This window comes from Metopolophium dirhodum, chromosome 6 (assembly GCF_019925205.1).
Source record: "Metopolophium dirhodum isolate CAU chromosome 6, ASM1992520v1, whole genome shotgun sequence".
In the NCBI taxonomy this organism is placed as follows: Eukaryota; Metazoa; Arthropoda; class Insecta; order Hemiptera; family Aphididae; genus Metopolophium; species Metopolophium dirhodum.
The window spans coordinates 10515743-10534548 of NC_083565.1; the positions used below are offsets into that span (position 1 = coordinate 10515743).

The 18806-nt window shown below is 42.6% G+C and overlaps 1 protein-coding gene across 1 annotated transcript in view; it reads left to right on the forward strand.

The window, feature by feature from the left end:
• Window positions 1–18580, forward strand: part of LOC132946732 (histone-lysine N-methyltransferase PRDM16-like) — a 109411-nt gene extending 90831 nt beyond the window's left edge. The window contains 6 exon segments of the mRNA XM_061016792.1: window positions 6431–6556; window positions 6639–6774; window positions 13563–13692; window positions 15209–15530; window positions 16241–17119; window positions 17121–18580. Coding sequence (XP_060872775.1) covers window positions 6431–6556; window positions 6639–6774; window positions 13563–13692; window positions 15209–15530; window positions 16241–17119; window positions 17121–18113 — 2586 coding nt within the window. The 3' untranslated portion in view covers window positions 18114–18580.
• Window positions 18581–18806: the final 226 nt, after the last annotated feature.

Sequence of the window (18806 nt, forward strand, 5' to 3'; positions counted from 1 at the left end):
TACACGTATAATAATATACGCGTGAATCGCAGTCACTATGTATATATATTGTAATATCACACAAGGGTTGGGCTCGCGCGCGCGTCAATCCCTCGCACACGCGTTATCTCTTTCCCCGCGTGTTATTGTTTGTCGGGATACGGTCCCGTGAACGTCGAGGGCCATTAACGTCCTCGTCCTATAATATAATATATTATATACAATTATCGTTTATAACATTATTACCGTCGTGTGTACAATGACGACAGGATAATATACGAATACACTAGTACACATAATATAATTTTTATAATATATAATAGCATAATATCGCGATGTTATTACTGCGTGTGGACATAATTTCACGTATCACGCATATGCGGTGCATCGTATATTTAATCGCACATAGAGGTCAAGACTGAAGACTGCATCAGCATCCGAGTTGCATAATACAATATATATAATATATCGTGGACGGGATCGGTGCAGCGCCCGGCACGAAATTCGAGAGGGGTCGTGGAGAGACGCGCAAGGGATTAATATTATTATCGCCGTATGTGTGTATGTGTGTGTCTGTATAACATAATATATATCGTCCGCGGATGCGAGTGGCGTTAATGAGTTATTACGGTCATCTCCTCGTCGCACATGATATTTAAACGAGCAAAGCGTCCGCAGTGTCAGCTGCTGGACGGACCGCGATATTGTGCATATAAATCATTCAACGCGTGTATATATATATATATAATGTGCGTGATGGATATATGCAATGCATATATACTATGAATATGATGATATTAAATTCAATATTTCAAAACTCGACCCGTTCCTAATTTAAAAGGATTTGTTTACTGAAAATCGCAATTCGGTACACTGCAGTCGTCCTATACGATATTAATATACAATATAATATATAATATGTAGCCGCATTGCGTGCATGTACATGATTTCGACGAACAAAATGTTTGACCATTTAATGGCCTCGGACGCGCGTTACTTGCATATCATATTCAGCAATATAAATATTATGCATCATAATATATTATCTCTTTCGACTTGTTACGAGATAAATTATATACATAATATAGTTGCGACGTCGACTATCCGTATCGGATTGTTGTATGTACGCCTACTACGACAAATGTGCGGTGAGGTGATTTAAACGCCGAGCCGGCCAACGACGTATTATCTTTGCAGTGATATTTCGTTAACGTTCATTATTACGACTTGCGCGAACAAAAAGTCCAAATTGGTTCACGTGACCTATAATAACCAACGTCATATTATAACGTGTAGTATAGATTAATATATAGTTTAATTAATTATATTATAATGTTTTCTGTGTATTTGTCTACGGGTTATGCAGTGCGCCGGTCCGATTCATAATAGTATAACGATGTCGAGATAGTCATATTATGAGTGGCAGATATTCGCGTATTCGCCGTAATAATAGTATAACGCGTTTTTATGATAAATATAATATGCCGCTAACTTTTTTATTATCGCGTAAAAATGTTAAATTGTAATATAATTATACTGCAAACGCGATGTTTTATTGACCGTGACCTACGCGCGTGTGTACGCGAGCGACTACAATGCGGTGACAAGAGTTAGGTAATTATGTACGGCAGCAGTGAATGAAATAAAACGTGTTCATATATAGTATTGTTCTTAAAACGAAAAAAATCAATAACGTCTCAGTTTTTGTTCGTGTTTTAAATAAATTGCGATTTATCGTCTTATCGTAATTGTCAAGTTTCTATAACTGTATAGTGTGTATATTGTATATACATAATATTATATATATTATACCACGTGTAGTTGTTAATATGAGATCGAAAACACACGGATTGGAAAGTGCTCGTCAGCATTTTTTTTTTATTTTTAATAACAATAATACAATTATTAACCATTGCACAATATTGTATTCCGATAAGAATGTACGATATATCTGTGTCGAACACAGTTGTTAACAAAACCCGTTCGCTTTCAATAATAATAATGCGTAAACTGTTTATACGACTGACATCCCTTATACTACACTTCTCTTATACAGTAGTCCTGTTAGGCAAACATCGGTTGCGTATATTTATGAGGGGATTCAATCCTCACGATTCTCGCCCTTTAGGAGAGTTTCTTGAACACCTATCTACGAGTTAATTATTATATTATAAAAATGTTTAAACTTGCTAAATCAAATTTAAATATTTTCCCTTGGAGAAATAAAATTCTCAATACGCATATTACATACACGAATTTTTATTTAACACACCATTTACGAAATTGTTCAACTGCAAACAAACAATTATTATAATAACAGTAGTAAAACAGAGTTATTTACATATTTATTGTTATTTACACAAATTCATAAAGGCACTTGTTTTGCCAACCTTTAATCTTTTCCGAACTTTTTGGGTTCTTGAATTGAGAATTTCTAACAGCTGCTATCTGATTCTTATTATAGTATAATGAAATACACATATAATGTATATTGTGTATTAATAGTGAAATACTATAAATTAATGATAATTATCATTCCGTCTTCTACAGAACATTATTAAAGCGTATCGATCGTTTATGTATACAGGAACAGTGTATAATCGCGAACCTATAGTGCTGCATAACATTTTTAATAAATAAAATGTCCTTTAATATTTAAGTTGGGTATAAGCGTTGACAATTTAAAATACCAGATTCATAAACGTTTAAAAAAAAATAATAATAATAAATTAGTCGAATTTCCTAAGATATTGCCTGGTAACGATGTAAAAGAGTCAACCTATAGTTGACCTAAAAAGTGGACGAACTATATTTTAAACAACCGCCGCGCGAGTTGTCTTTTGCAGTCGGCGATTCAGGATAGAGAAAACGATGTCAGACGTCGGTGGAGGTGCAGGATAGTGAGTAGACGTACTGTAGTACCTATGCACATACATAATATATCGTGGATGAGTGAAAAACCAGCCGCACGTGCGCCCCCGAGGAGGAAATACTAGTTAAGTACGAAATAAAGGTTGGCTGTCGAGCCGCAAGAGTATAATATTCGCGGTGCGCAGCGCAAACACAAAAAGGCCGCCGTTGCGTGCGTTACATATATATGTATACCTACAGCGTATAACTCGATGTGATATACAATATATGTATACACAACGCAATTATTCACAAGTTGGTTTTTGATAAAACAGAAATAACGTTGCAGCAGTGCCGTCGGCTGCGTTGGGACCGAATCCCTTAGAACGGGGGATGGCACTGGCGGGGCGTAGAAGAAGGCCCGGCCGACGAGGCGCAAGCGGCGGAAAAGAGATTTAATATTAAATTATATAAAACCTCGCGGACAGAGGTCGTTTAAAAATTCATCGGCTACCACCAAACAGCCGCGGGAGGATCGTCCGCCGTGGCAGCATTATTATGTTTATGAACTTAAGCCCAGCCCCGTTGCCTTCTCTTTTGCCAAAGTTCCAGTGCGCATATAAAAATAATATATATATAATATATAAACTGTAGGTGCGTAGGTATATAATATAAGCGTTGGTATATTTATGATTTGGAGTGATGCCGTTGTACCTACGCCAGGAGCGGCGGTGGGCATTTTCGCCCTCGCAAAGGTCAGACTCGTCGGGCGACCCGACGACGTTTTACTATTTTGTAATTCTATGAAACAATGTTGTAGCATATAGATACGACACGACACTGCACGAGTAAGGTGTATCCTCTATTATAACCAGAATTTCTTGTGTTTATTTGATCACATAATTATCTTGGTATACAGATTTAGAACCGGGTTCTCAGGTTAGCCAGTTTAACTTTTCATATTTTAAACATTTTATCGGTATTATATCAGTAAAGTATATTAATATCCATTTGACCACTGTAACCAGGCGCCTGACAAGTAAAATATATTTCAACTTTTCGGGATAACACTCGATAACATGATATATTTAAAAGATAACCAGAGTAGCATTTAGCCAATTAAAGAACTGGAAATTTAATACTACGTGATAGATTATGGATGACGCAATTAAGTGTAAAGGCCGCTTCTTAAGTACTGTGATAACAGATAACATATCCATTCGGACAACGTCTGTTGTGCCCGCGGGGGCGCCAACGACGGTATTATTATGGTATGTAAATGTTTTATAACATAGTAGACGATAATATTATTACTGTCGTGTTGTTATTTAACTAAAATAATAATTATTATTTTTAACGCGAAAAATATTCCGATCCCGCGTACATAATAATATGTATATTTTATTATTATATTACTATTATTATAATATGAGATTCATATGTGTGTGCGTGTACGCGTACGGACCGCGTTGGACATCTGCCGCCGGGCGGCCACTGAATATAATACAATAATATAGATGTTTGCTATTGTGTTTGACATTCGGGCGAGAAACGACGACGATGACGAAGGCGGCGAGGTGTCAATGGGACGCGCATTATGTTTTCGCCCCGATACATACAATTATAATAATATATAGTAGTGGTTATAATAGTAATAATAATAATAATAATAATAATAATAATATCGTACAGTGGTGAACTTGCATGACGTGTAACGTACGTGTATACATTATAATATTTAGCTGTTCTAGTCAACGTTTTTTTTTTTTTATACTTTTTTTTGCAAAATAAATTTATATTTTTTACACCCTCCCCGTACACCCGTAATTCCGCGCTCGCATCGATCAAGTCCGTGAGTGAATGAAGTATTAATTGCGTGCGAAAATATAGATGTAAAAAACGCGACCGATATGCAAATATTATTGCGAATTTTTAACGCGCCGCCGTTTTGACTGATCACTTGAAACGCTACAGAACTCGGCCCGCCCCGTCCGTGCTTGTGCGCGTGTGATACACGTACAATATATTACTATACACATATTATAATATGCATTATATAACGTGTAGTGTATAAAATTATGTATTATATGCAAAAGCCGTACGAATATTTATACGATTAGAAAGCGTTATCAGTGGGTACGATTATTATTATTTCATGTAATTTCGCGGGCGCCCAAGTGGCCACTCGTAAACCGTACTTAGTATAATACGCGTACATAATTGACGGCTGAACACCGAACGGGGATTATAATAAATAATAATAATATATTATAATGGAGCTGAATATTCATTATACCCAGGATGTGATTTGATTTTCAAAACGACGCCCATTAAAAACGGAAAACACCTATTTAAATCCTTATTAATCATCTCTCAAATATTAAATAAACTCTGTTTGTAGTTGGAGGAACGGGTGTTTATTTTTTTTTTACACCGTACCGGTAGCGCATTACGAAACCAAATTAAAAATTGTATAATTAAACTAAATGTAATAATCATAATTCATAATCGTAACGCGTTTTGTAGACGATCGAATTACAGTTTTTAACCGCTGAAAATCGACTATGGCTTATAGAACAAACAGTTAACGATTCTTGCCGACTCTGTTGCGTTTATCATTCAAATGTTAGCTACTGCTTATTATGTCTCGTCGCAATTTTCGAAACGATTTTTAAACCGCGCTATAAATCAAGACCATAATTGTACGTGTAGCAATCGCGCTGTGTGTTACGAAATTCGTTTTTGAAGTGTGTATTCATGCCATGTATTCATCAAAATACAACATGTAAATCGCGAAAAAATAATATAAATAACGTAAATCCATTGTACGCAGACGAATAAAAATACCAATATCACAAAAAGAAATAATAACAAATACAGCGCCCGAATGTATTCGGTTGCGACCTCTAGTCGTTAATCCATGTTTAGTGGTTGCCGCTTCAAGCGCCTTAGTTTCCAAACTATAATACAAATTGAACCTTCCCCCGCCGCACGCGAACAATAATAATAATTCGAGTTTCGACTTTTATCGTCTCGGCTCGTGATGCTAATTGCAAAGTGTGCGCCGAAAAAAGGTCCTCTTAATGTGTCACGTTTAATTAATAAGGACTCCCTCGTCCGGGTCACACAAACACACACACACTCGTATAATATACACTATAATATATATAAACATATATCCGGGGATCTTTTTCGCAGCAACCATCAATTAACACCCGCAAAGGGTTCATCTTTTTCTTGGGTGAAGGGTGCACTGCGGAACGTCGCTAGTGGTTTCTCCTTTATATACGATTCTTTTCAGACCCCGGCCCGCTGATGGTGATTTATGTCTGGACGTGAATAAGAGTAGAGGATAGACAGGGCGCGCGCGAAGACCTAACGACCGCCGATTTCGTATACACATTTAATGGCCAAGTTGTCCTAAAGCTCGCGTAATTAATTACGATCTCTATGGCCGTGGTGGGAGGAGGAGAGCAAGCGAGACGCCACATATACCGACCCGCTACGCCCGACACTTTCCCACTCATCTGACGCGCCGCGCAAGTTGTACAAGTCGTACTGCAAATAATAATACGGTTTACGATTTTTTTGCTGTTCACAGGTTCGCATCGCTGGGTACTCTGGATACTTGGACGGGACGATTGAAATCTGTAATTGGCTGAAATTCGTTAGATCCACGAACGACTGTAGTAGACAAAACGTACGAGCGTTCTTGTTGGCCGGACAGGTAAACAATATTCGTCCCTGCTGCAATGTTGAAATGTTTCGCATGACTTTTGTTTATAATACCTATTTTGTGTGTTCAATAGATATTTTACGAATTGACACAAACAGTCAAAGCTTCAGAAGAACTACTGTTGGGCAAGAGAGAGCCGCTTAATTTAGACGCAGCATTTGGAGAATTAATGACCACGTCTGCAGAGGATCGGAGTGAAAGAGATTCGGGTAAGTGGTGTGATTCGCCTATATACCGTATATCAGATAATTATTATTAGTTTGGTATCTATTTAAATTGTTGATCCGTTGGGATAAATAATTATAAACATTTTTCAAGCTGAACCGAAACTCGTTTTCCGTTCATGTTTCCGACATTTCGTCGAACATCTGTTAAAATATATTCGTTTCAAATGTGTACATAATATAATATTATATTATATAACGCACGTGATAATGTTCTGCCATTATTTTTTTTCCGCACGTCAAACCCCATTATTGTAGACGTTCCCGCGAACGCCTCAATTAAAACGTCACTAATAATAATACAATAATAATATTTTATGACAATGAGCGTGTATAATATCTGCAGCGCCAGTGCACTGTGATTAGAATCGAGTTCGTGTATAATAATACAGTCGCAGAAAGTCCATTCAGAATTGGTCGGCACCACCAAAACCCCATCGTACAACTCGCACCCTTTCGCACGCACGTCTTTTAATCTCGACGTTAAGCTCGTTATTCTGTGTATTGTCTATCTATAATATTCCATGTTATTATAATACGCACGGCGGCCAGCAAATCCCGACAATGGCCGTCGCCGGAGAATTAATTCACAATTATTATTAATCGTATATTATACAATATGATATTATATAATATACCACCGTACGCGCGACGTCGTCTCGTCACGGTCACATTTTTCGCGCGCGCGACACAATGATTTCATTTTACGATCATTTTTTTTTTTCATCGCCGTCGTTTACGGTCGGCCGGCGGGGAGATCACCGCAATAATATTATATACATAATGTATAAAAACAACTTTATTATAACGGGGGCAGAGTGAAAAAAAATCGGAATTCGCGCACACACACCTCCTCGGCCAGGGGTGTTGATCTCTCTCTCTCTCTCTCTGAACACGTCCAAAGTCCCCGCCGACGACTGATAATATAGAGCTGTTCAAACACACACACACACACACATGCACGTGACACAATCGTCGTGATGTATTCGTTGCCGATACATATATTATACATACACAGTGAAAAAAGGGGTATATATATGGTGCAGCGTCTGTGTGCGCGCGGACTTAAAACACCCCCCCCCCCTCCCCCACTCGCGATGTGGATGGGTTCGGCGGCGGGGCACCGTTAATGATCTGTACGCATGTCCGTTGTATTGTACGATATTTGTCATTTCGCGTCCGTCGCCGCTTTATTACACGCACACGTATACACGGATCGCGAAACCCCTCCGCCGCCGCGTATTAGGGTCGTTTCTATTCATCGTTATATGAATCATATTTCTGGGCGGTTTATATCATAACTCACCTCCGTTCTCTCTTTATTCCTGCGTGTGGGTATATATATGTATTTATTATTTTTTTTTTTTTTGCACCCCGTCCGCACACACGGCGGAGAACAATATAATATTATACACGCGGAACCCACCGTGAAACCGACGCTCTCTGGCGCGCGCGACAAACGTCGCTAGATTATCTGTGTGTTTATAATATGCACACACACACACACACACACATGTATATATAGCTTTAATCGCGTCCGACATAATAATAATAGAGATGTCGGCGGCGGTGGCGGTGGCGGTGGCGACGAGGGGCACGGAAAACAACCGGGGAACGAGCATAAAAGAAAATTAGGGTAGATAATTTGTCTTCCGCCTGTACGAGTAATAAAGACCTAATAGCTTTGAATTGATTAAATGGGATTTTTTTTTCGCCCCGTACCACAAAACCCAATCCGTGTAACGTGGTACACACACACACACACACACGCACACGAATACACGAGCGTATAGCATAATACGGTCTATTATATATTGTGTTATATTATATTATAAGCCGAGCAAACAAGACTGATATGAGTCGTTTATGTCGTATTGCGAAACGAGACTTAAATTTCCCGAAAAACGGCGAACGTTACTATCAAAATATTAGTACGTCCGTACTCGTCCGGTCGATCTATACATAAAATCCCGGCTGAACGATATGAACCGATAGCACCGCAATCGTTGCAGTGATATCCGAACCGACGTCGGGTGTCTGGACATTTATATTATTTTATTACATTATGTCCTGTTCACGAGACCTGTCAGCTTCGCGTTTATTTTACTCCGGAATTCTGGTCCATTAAAGGTATTGCACTGTTTGCGTCAATCGCCGAAGAATTAAACAAATTTATAACGTAAAATTAGAAGTCATCATTTTATTTTTTAAGTGGTCTAGGACAGACTAATGAGTAATGACAATAACTCAAGTAATTAAGTTGATACCTAAATAATTGTATTGGTGATTGAGATTTGAGGAATATTTAATGTCGATATATTTCCAAACTTATAAAAATACGATTTTCTCTATAACACTGTGATGACTATAATGATAAATGAGTAACGAACATGAAACTATAATGATTTTATGCCAATAACCGTATAAAAACACGAAGAGTAAAAACAAATTAAAATTATTTTTATTGAACTTTTAAGAACTCGAAATAGTTTGATTGACTATTCCCTGTGTTTTTTTTATCCGAGTGATATAATCTGTTTTTAACTGAGTGCAAAATTCGACCATACGGCTCCACGACTGCTATCAGTCGGTATTCGTGTTTTTTAATGTTCATACATTTTAATCAAATGTATTTTGTTATTACAGCGTGTTCAGCAACAATATCGTTGTGACGAACAGCTGTTCGGACACGTTCTTCGTACGTCTTGACGGCGCGAAACCGCAATAAAATCCAAAGTCGAGATATATATTAAATAATATATATGATTCGAAGTATTGTACCAATCGAGATCGTTCTCGGTACGCTATTAACTCGACAACAAGAGCTCGAATTACACAGCTCTGAACAGTGTGCGTTTTCCATTTATTTCCACTCCTTGTATTTTATATATTAAAATTTAAAATAATGTCTCATGAAAACGTATATCGGACGATAAAAAGGATTTTTTTTTGTTCAAAACATAATAACAAAAATATATACTATTGCGTTTCACAATATTATAATACAATAATTATTGCGGTCTGACGGCTATATATATTATTATTTATTTACGTCTCATCGGTGCGTAGGCGCATGACGCGAACGCCGTTTTACTGCATTGGCAACAATTTTATTGTAATATTATTATTATTGTTACCACGGTCGGTGCGCAGTGAGTCACGTTTTCTGAAAACAATATTATATGCTAACAACATCTTCGTGTTACGATCTCAAACGAAAAACTCGAAAAACTGGCAAGCACTGGCCCGAAAAAAACGATCGTAAACACATCACGGCCAAACGCCACAGCCGCCGACGTCGTCGCGGCCTCCTCGAGATAAACACTTGCGACAGCGGGGCGTAGTCGGGCCGAATAGAAACAACCGAGAGGGTGTTTTTAATTAGCGATTACTATTCGCGAGTCCCGGGGAAGACCGTTAGCCACATCTGATGCAAATATTAATTAAAACAATTTCTCGGCTCCGTCGTGTCAGTCACGGTATTATCGTTATCACGACGAATTCACGGCTGTTGGGGGGGGGGGGGAGGAGGTCGTAAAAATTAGCACTTGATGCTGCTCGCGCGATGTCGTGGCGGGTCACGGTCGCCTCTCTGCGCCCAGCAGAGAAACGCGGAGAGGACATAAAATATGAAATTATATAATATAATATAAGGCGAGAGACTTCGAGATAATAAACGCCCGGCGGGTTTAAAACAGACGCCGAGCTTCGAAGCATACAGTGCGTATTGTGTAGTATGTAATAATAGTTATGATATGATATAGCGTATCCGCCTGCGCCGCACCAGTTGTGTGCTGGTCTATATTATTGTCATTATTATTACTATGATATATGAGCCGTTTGTTTTTCGTTCGTCGCCAGTTGGTGGATTTTTTTTTCCAAACCTCATTTCATATTATGGGTATAGAGCGATTAACGTTTGATTAAAATCTGTTTTTTTTTTTTTTTTACGGTCGACACGAGCCGACTTCACGATGTCACGCGATTACCCTAACCGGTTCGTATACCTATAATACGTGTACGTGCCGCGTGCGCGCAGATGTTGTGCGCTGGATTTGACTTGCCATAGGTCACGCGAGATTTTTCGGATCAAATCGAATCGCAGGGGTCGGGCGGCTCACGTGTCCCGTAAAAATAAAACGCTATCGTCGGTCACGGCGTGCAAACGACGATCGCCGCCGCCGCCGCCGTCTAATCACTGCGACTGTACAGTGTATAGAGTATATATTATATACCAATAGTGCATAATAATATATAGGGTACGTCTCTACCCCTAGAAATTTTCGGGGCGCGGAATAAAACAAAAACAAAACCACTCGATGCTCGCGCTGTACCTTCGACGCTAATACATAAGTCACAAGGCGAGCTATAATAGCATAGCAACATACGGGACCGCCACCGATGTGTGCGTCCTCGACCGAAACAATATTCAATAATATACTATGATCATCGTGCTTATATGCGCCGTACACGGTATCGCCGGACCGGATGAACAATGTAGTGCCGCGTACTACTTGGCTGTGCAGCGAAATCTCCCGAATTCATTATCCCGCGGATCGATCGGGCGTCCCCTTTTTGTTTTTTTTAACGGTTTTCACATGACCGGAAGAGATTCAAACTCCCACTTCCTGGTGCGAGTCGCAGACACCTGGCCGACGTCGCCCCCCTTAACCCCCACCCCGCCCTGGACAATCAGTGTGACTTAACCCCTATTACGCGTCATTATTCTTATATTTTTCATATTTTATTTTTTCCCGTTCCGAGTTTCGAACCTACCTACGCCGTTGCCCGTCGTCGTCATGGACACGTTTTATATCACATATAATATTCATTTTATTATCGTTTGACGTGCTCGCGTATTGTTATTGCACGGCAGTGTATTATATTCGGCGGCGGCACCGTCGCCGGAACTGCGTGGCTTGCACTTTCGCAACGTTAGGGTCGTGTGTGGGTCAGAAAATACGGTTGGAAAAAAATTCTCCTGCGCCGTCGTCGTCGTCGTCGTTGAATTAACTTTGTTTTAGTCCGTTTCGCAACGCTGCGCCCGTGTATACACAATATAATACTATATCCATGTACTGTATAATGATAATATTATGAGGTCCGTCTCCCGCAGTCACCCATCGTGCATGCATATAGTTGTTATTCCGGACCATATTATATTATAATAAGTTCGCGTCTGGCGTTTGTCTTGCATCAGCGAATCCGTTGCGGTAGCGGGGGGGGGGGGGGGTAGTGTGAGGGACAAGGCGAATTACTCGTGTGCTTGGTCCACCGCAGTGTGTCGTCGGCGTTTCTCACGCAAATCATCGGAGTCTGTCCGTGTTCGCATAACAAAGAACTGCTCCGTACAGTGGTTACGTATAGGTTAGGTACCTAAATAATTTAATTACGCTGCAATTAGCCCATCTGTGCGATCCGTTACAGACTTGTACGGCGGAAACACGCAGGATGCAGGTGTGACTTACTGGCGCTTGAGCAGTGCATGATATACAATAATATTACTGGTGTACATATATTATATAATTTGTCCTAAAAAGATAGGTTAGGTGTACAATCGCAGTTATATACCTATATATTATAATAATATCCTCCCGTCGGAGCTTTTGACTTTGCAGAATGCGATTAGCGGGTGTGTGTGTTTTTTTTAACGTGACATAAAAGTGTGCGCGAGGGTCCCCGAAAAGAAGGGGTGTTGCGTGCCGTGTGAACTCGAACGAAAACCGAGTATTAGTGGGCGGATATTCGATTACACGCGTCAAACGTCCCCTTATATCGTGTCCTGACGCACACAGCAGTCTTAATAGTTTCTACGAACAATATGCCTTTTGATTTTTTATATTTTTTTTATTCCTCGCACGATGGGTCGCTCCGCTTTATATTTATTGCAGTAATTTTGTTTTTTATTTAACGCGTTCGAGTTTATAAACTGTCATTCGTAGGGCGTAGGTTACGTCGTGACGATAATATTAATTCGGTCTCCGACCACCGGCGACTGCGGTTTATCGTACCGCGGGGGTGCGTTTGCAGAGCATATACTTTTTATCACCGGGATGCGGATCCTGGGTCTATTGGTCACGTTTTCGGTTATACGTATACTGCAGTTTCACGTGTAATAATAATATACACGATAATAACAGGTGTGGCCAAACGTCAGTTGAAAATCCCAATCGCACCTGACGCATCGGTTCCAATGATATAGCGCAATTCGAGAACCCCCTCGCTCAACCACCCCGTTAAACCCCGCGAGCTGCGCTAACGTCCGCGTAAACTTACGGCCGTGAATTAATTATGCCATCAGGTACACACACACACACACACACCCACACGCACGCATAAACAACGGTGCAGTGCTAATACACGTCACGGAGCCCTCTGTGTTTGGTTTCCGTTCCGGAAGGTAGCTTTCATCCCTCGAATTAAAAGCGGGCGCTCGGAGTGTCCCGCAGATAGCCAATAGGACACCAGAGGGTATAATAATATATGTAAACACACACGCAAACGATACAATAGTACCTACCCATACCGTCTACCAAGCCACTGTCGGTATAATTTTTTTCACCTCAATCACGCGGCGACAACCCGAGCGTACGTACGCTCCTCATACTCGTGTATATATATATATATATATATATATATATATATAGTATATTATATACACCGTCCGTCACTTGAGGTCATCCCTGCACTCTGACCGCCGTAGTAATTTCTAAACAACCCATCATTATACACCGACCGTCAATATCTTACTGATCATGTGCATTTTTATTTAGTCGTCGCGTCGCAGAACTCACTGGGATCGATCGACGGCGACGGAGACGTGGACGTGGACGCCGAGGAGCCGGACGAAGACGACCAAAATCGGTGCATCTTGTGCGAGAAGTGTTTTCCCGACATCGAACAGTAAGTCAAAAGCGTATTATAAAATATTATATTAAACACAGCCGCGGTATATGCACTATTATTACTGTTTTACCTATATAACGGATTTCGTTTGATGATAAAATAAATGTGCACATCGCGACGTTTTTATGCACTATATGTATTATATTTTATACTTTCTATATATCGTCCCTCGATTTCCCGCAGTTCGCTATACCAGCGTATAGTGTGTATTATGTTTATGTACGATATATCTAGTCCGCGCAGACAACAAGCAAGTTTAGCGACGGGGAGGGTGTGAACGCCTAAGTGCTTAAACGTGTAACTGCGGTCACGGTCCGGAGACCGCCCGCCGGTCCGGCACTTCATTTTTCAAGACGCCCTCTTTTTTTCCTCTTCTTTTTCGCTCTCATCCGAGAATCATTGGTCGCGGCGACGACGACGACGTCGTTCCCCTACCCCTAACCCTGCCGACCGACCGTCCGAAGACGTGACCGATAATAGCGGGGCGATATATAAGACATTATATATAAATATCGATTTTCGTATATTATATTCTAAACGCCGCTCGTCCTCAAAACTTTTCGTAGAGATTTTTCGAGGGGGAGGTGTAAAAGAAATGCGTGTGCATATCATATAACGCATTTAACGGCTCTTCGACACGATCGTATTCGATCGGTGTCGCTGCTGCAATAATAATAATAATAATCGACCGTCATACAATATTATATGAATAATGACATAGTATCAAGAGGACGCGTGCAAAGTCGAGTACTCAAGTCTAAGAGCTTGGCGTTCGACGTCCCCGTGATATATCGTCGTATGCATTATCCTAATAATACCGAGTGATCCATTTTACGTAAGACACTCATTATTTTGAAAACTCTTTTAAAAATAATTTTTATACTATGTTTATCGTTGTGATTTTAAAAATTTGCAAAATTGTCAACATGCATTTTTCATTTCTTATGCCAAAGCTGAATGTTTTCGCGTGGGTATTTTTATAGTTTTATGTATTAAAATCGTGTTTTGGAAGAGTACTTAATTTATCAGTTTTAACTTATAATTAAATTTAAAGTTTAAATACGCGGAGTGAAATGGTGAATGGGTACCCTGAAAAGTGTTGATCCACCAACTCCGCTAATCTAAACTTTAAATACTTACACAATGTGTAGCTACAAAATTTGATTTTTATAGATTTCGATGTATAAAGATCAAATTACTTTGGTACTTTGAATAATATTCAGATAAGAAATTATAAATTAAAAATGTGTGTTGTCAAAAGAGTAAAAATTTAAAAACGAAAAGTCGATTACAGCAATTGAAATGAATTGTGAAAAATATAATTTTTTTCCAAACATGTTGTTTTGAAAGTAAAGACTTACAGTTATAATAAAAAAAAATATTTTTAAAAATGTTAGTGTTTTTTGAAGTAACGAGTGTCTTGCGTTAAGCGGATCTGCCGTACCAATATATATATATGTTGCCACGCTTCGAACGATGACGATCTACAGCTAAAGTTTCTCTTCATTCGCAGGCTCGATGATCACCTGGTGTCTGGTCACCACTACAAGGCAAGTCAGTACGGGTGTGAGCTGTGCCCGCAGTCTTACAGCTGGAAGCCGTGCCTGATCCGGCACCTAGCTTTGGCCCACAGCCGAAAGTTCACGTGCGAGACCTGTTCCAAGGTGTTCAGCGACCCGAGCAACCTGCAGAGGCACATCCGGACCAATCACGCGGGTGCCCGGTCGCACGCCTGTTCCGAGTGCGGCAAAACGTTCGCCACGTCCAGCGGCCTCAAGCAGCACACGCACATACACTCCAGCGTGAAGCCGTTCCAGTGCGAAGTCTGTTTCAAGGTGCGTGCCCGTACATTATATTCGTTCCCGATTCGTCGCTAATATCGCTCGCCGTCGTCGTCAATTAATACAATGTTACTATTGTGCCGGGCGCGCATTGTTGTGCGCGTCTTATCGCGCTGTCGTGTTCGCGCTCGCTGCATTAGGTAAAGCGCGCAGTGCATGTACAGTTATTTAATCAATCGGTTCCCGTTGTGTCGCCGATGACGACGGCGACGGCGACGTGTGCGCAGTATTAACCCGTCCGTTTCCTCAATGATAGCCCGCGTAGATGCCGTCGCAATCGGCGCGGTTGTTGTACCGGTCACGTATATTGCCGCGACTGCATGAGAGGTCCGCGCGATAGGCGCTCGTGTGTTATCGGCGGCAATACGTGCGCGATGCGTACGACAAGGATGCCTTATTGTCTCAGTCGACGGCCACCGATTTCTACACGGTTGCCCGATAACGAAATAATATAATAATGATTAATATACGGGACGAGAAAAAAAAAATAATAAAAATATAATTATACAACAACGCGACACCGCAGTCTGGTAGCGATCTCCGCGCGCGCGCGCGCTCTCGTTTTTTTCACACGTCTCCCGCAGTGGACGACAATCGCCGTCTTTTGTGCAGCTTTTCCGCTGTTACGTTGTTATTAATAATTTACTTCATAATATAATATCGTAATCTAACGCACCATTTGTCGCTGCTTGTTCTTTTCGCAGGCGTACACTCAGTTCTCAAACCTCTGCCGGCATAAGAGGATGCACGCCGACTGCCGCATGCAAGTAAAGTGTGACCGGTGCGACCAGTCGTTCAGCACGGGCACGTCCCTGTCCAAACACAAGCGGTTCTGCGAGTCGAACCCGTCGCCGTCGCCATCGTCGCTCACGACGTCCGGCGTGGCTGCCGGTGGCGGAATGTCATCGTTACAGCAGCAACCCGGGGCCGCGGCCACCGCCGGGTCTTCGCCGTTCGCCGTCTACCCGCGGTTCCCGCTGTACCCGCCGCACCCGCTCGTCCACCCGTTCTACTTCCCGCTGGCAAACGGATCACTGCCACCACCGCTATTCCCATCACCGTTCGGTCAGTTTGCGCCCAAGCTGAACATGGACATGCTGTCGCTGTCCAACGCCGTCGAGATGTGCAACAACCGGTTCAAGAGGTCTGCAGGCGAATCGGAACATAACGAAACGCCCGCTAAGCGGTCGTCATCGTCGTCGTCGTTCAACGCCGGCCAGAAGACTCCGCCGCCACAGCCGCCGACGTCGTCCGGCGTGGCTATGCTGCTGGGCTCGAGCAAGACGTCGCCGCTGGTCGGCGAAGAGGCGTCATCCAACCAGCGGCCATCGCCGGCCCGCCCCAGTGCCACGTACCCTGACCCCAAAGTGCACGTCAAGCGGCAGCCGTCCGGGGACGAAGATTGCGGCCCGTGTGACCTGTCCGTTAACACTGACATTCTGTGCAACGGTGGCGGTTCAGCGGATGAGTTGACAACGGACGACAGTGCTGGCGGACGCCGGTCGTCGGACGATGATGGATCGCCGTGCCGATCGGCGGACCAGCCGCTGGACCTGTCTGTAACGAAAATTCAGCGCCGGCGAAAAAAAGTCGCCGACGGCCGTCCGCGTACCACCGCGGGACGATAGCCCGCGCGCCGAGAATACCGGTGGGCGACCAGAGCAGCGCGGCCGCAAGTGGTCGCCGCCGTCTTCGACCCCGCCTCCACCACCACCCCCGCCACCACCACCGCCGCCGAGACCATCGTCGTCGTCGCCGTACTCGGTCAGCAACCTGATGGCCTACCCCAAACCGCTGTACTTGGACTCGATGTATCCAGCTACACTGTCCGGGTTCGCAGAGAGTCAGCTGCAGCACATGCAGGGGCATCAGCCTTTCGGGCCGTCTGCCACCAGGGCGTTTCCGTTCATGTCCAGCTCGTCGCCGGCCATCGAACACTTTCTCAGGCAGCCCATGCCCAACTACTCGAAATCGTACCAAGACATCATCCAGCAGCATCAGAACCATCACGGACAGCACCAGAACCAGCACGGACAGCATCAGAACCAGCACGGGCAGCAGCAGCAGCTCCAACAGCAGCAGCAGCACGTCAAGTCCAAGGACAGGTACGCGTGCAAGTACTGCGGCAAGGTGTTCCCGCGCAGCGCCAACCTGACCAGGCACGTGCGAACGCACACGGGCGAACAGCCGTACCGGTGCGCGCACTGCGAACGGTCGTTCAGCATATCGTCCAACCTACAGCGGCACGTGCGCAACATCCACCGGCAGGAGCGCAATTTCAAGTGCAATCTGTGCAACCGGCGGTTCTCGCAGCAAACCAATCTGGACCGGCACGTCAAGAAGCACGAGGCGGATGACGGTACCGCCGTCGGCACCGTCACCAGCAGTTCGGCGAGCAGCGTGGACGAGAAGGAGGACCCCAGGCTGTTCGAGATCCGGAGCTTCATGAAGAAGGTGAGCGATCACGGGTCTGCGGCCGCGGCCGCCGCCGCCGAGATGCAGAACAACAACGTGGTGGTGGACCCGTGCGGTCTGCAACAGCCCGACGACGGTCTTCAGTACGCGGCCCACTTATGACCCGTGGCTCCGCCGCTCTATTTGAATTGGGCCCGTTGACCGGCCGGCCCTACATGGCCCTCCGCGATGCGATATCGCTTCGACGTCGTCGTCGTCGTCGTCGTCATGGCATAAAAAAAAAAAAAAAACATCATTGTAATATTATATATGTCATATCGTCACAAATCTCCCGAGTACCTCCACACGCATATTATATTATACATATTATTATTATTACTATTATTATATTATATATTATTAATATATTATTATAGGTCCTGTCCTCTGTCGTTCGTTTCTTCTCTATATTTGTTTATATTTATTTATTTATTTATTTCGTCGTCGTCGTCGCAAGTCCGCCACCGGTCACCGCTCGCAACAGAGAGTGTCGTCTCGGCGTTTTCCATTCGATTCACCCATCACACGGCGGGTACTATATTGTTATCGTGATGATAATAATATTATGTAATGATCAATTTTATACGTCACATATTGTATGGCAAAATACATTATTATTATTATTATTATGTTCTCTCTTACCCCAAGATAATAATATCATATTGTGTAGGTACAATATAACATATTGTTATTATCATTATACCATAATATTTTGATTTCCGTGAGACGGTCGTCGCTGTTTGCTGCTGCTCCTGCTACAGACTGTATAATATTATATTATTATACGTATATTTATAAATTATAAATATTATTATT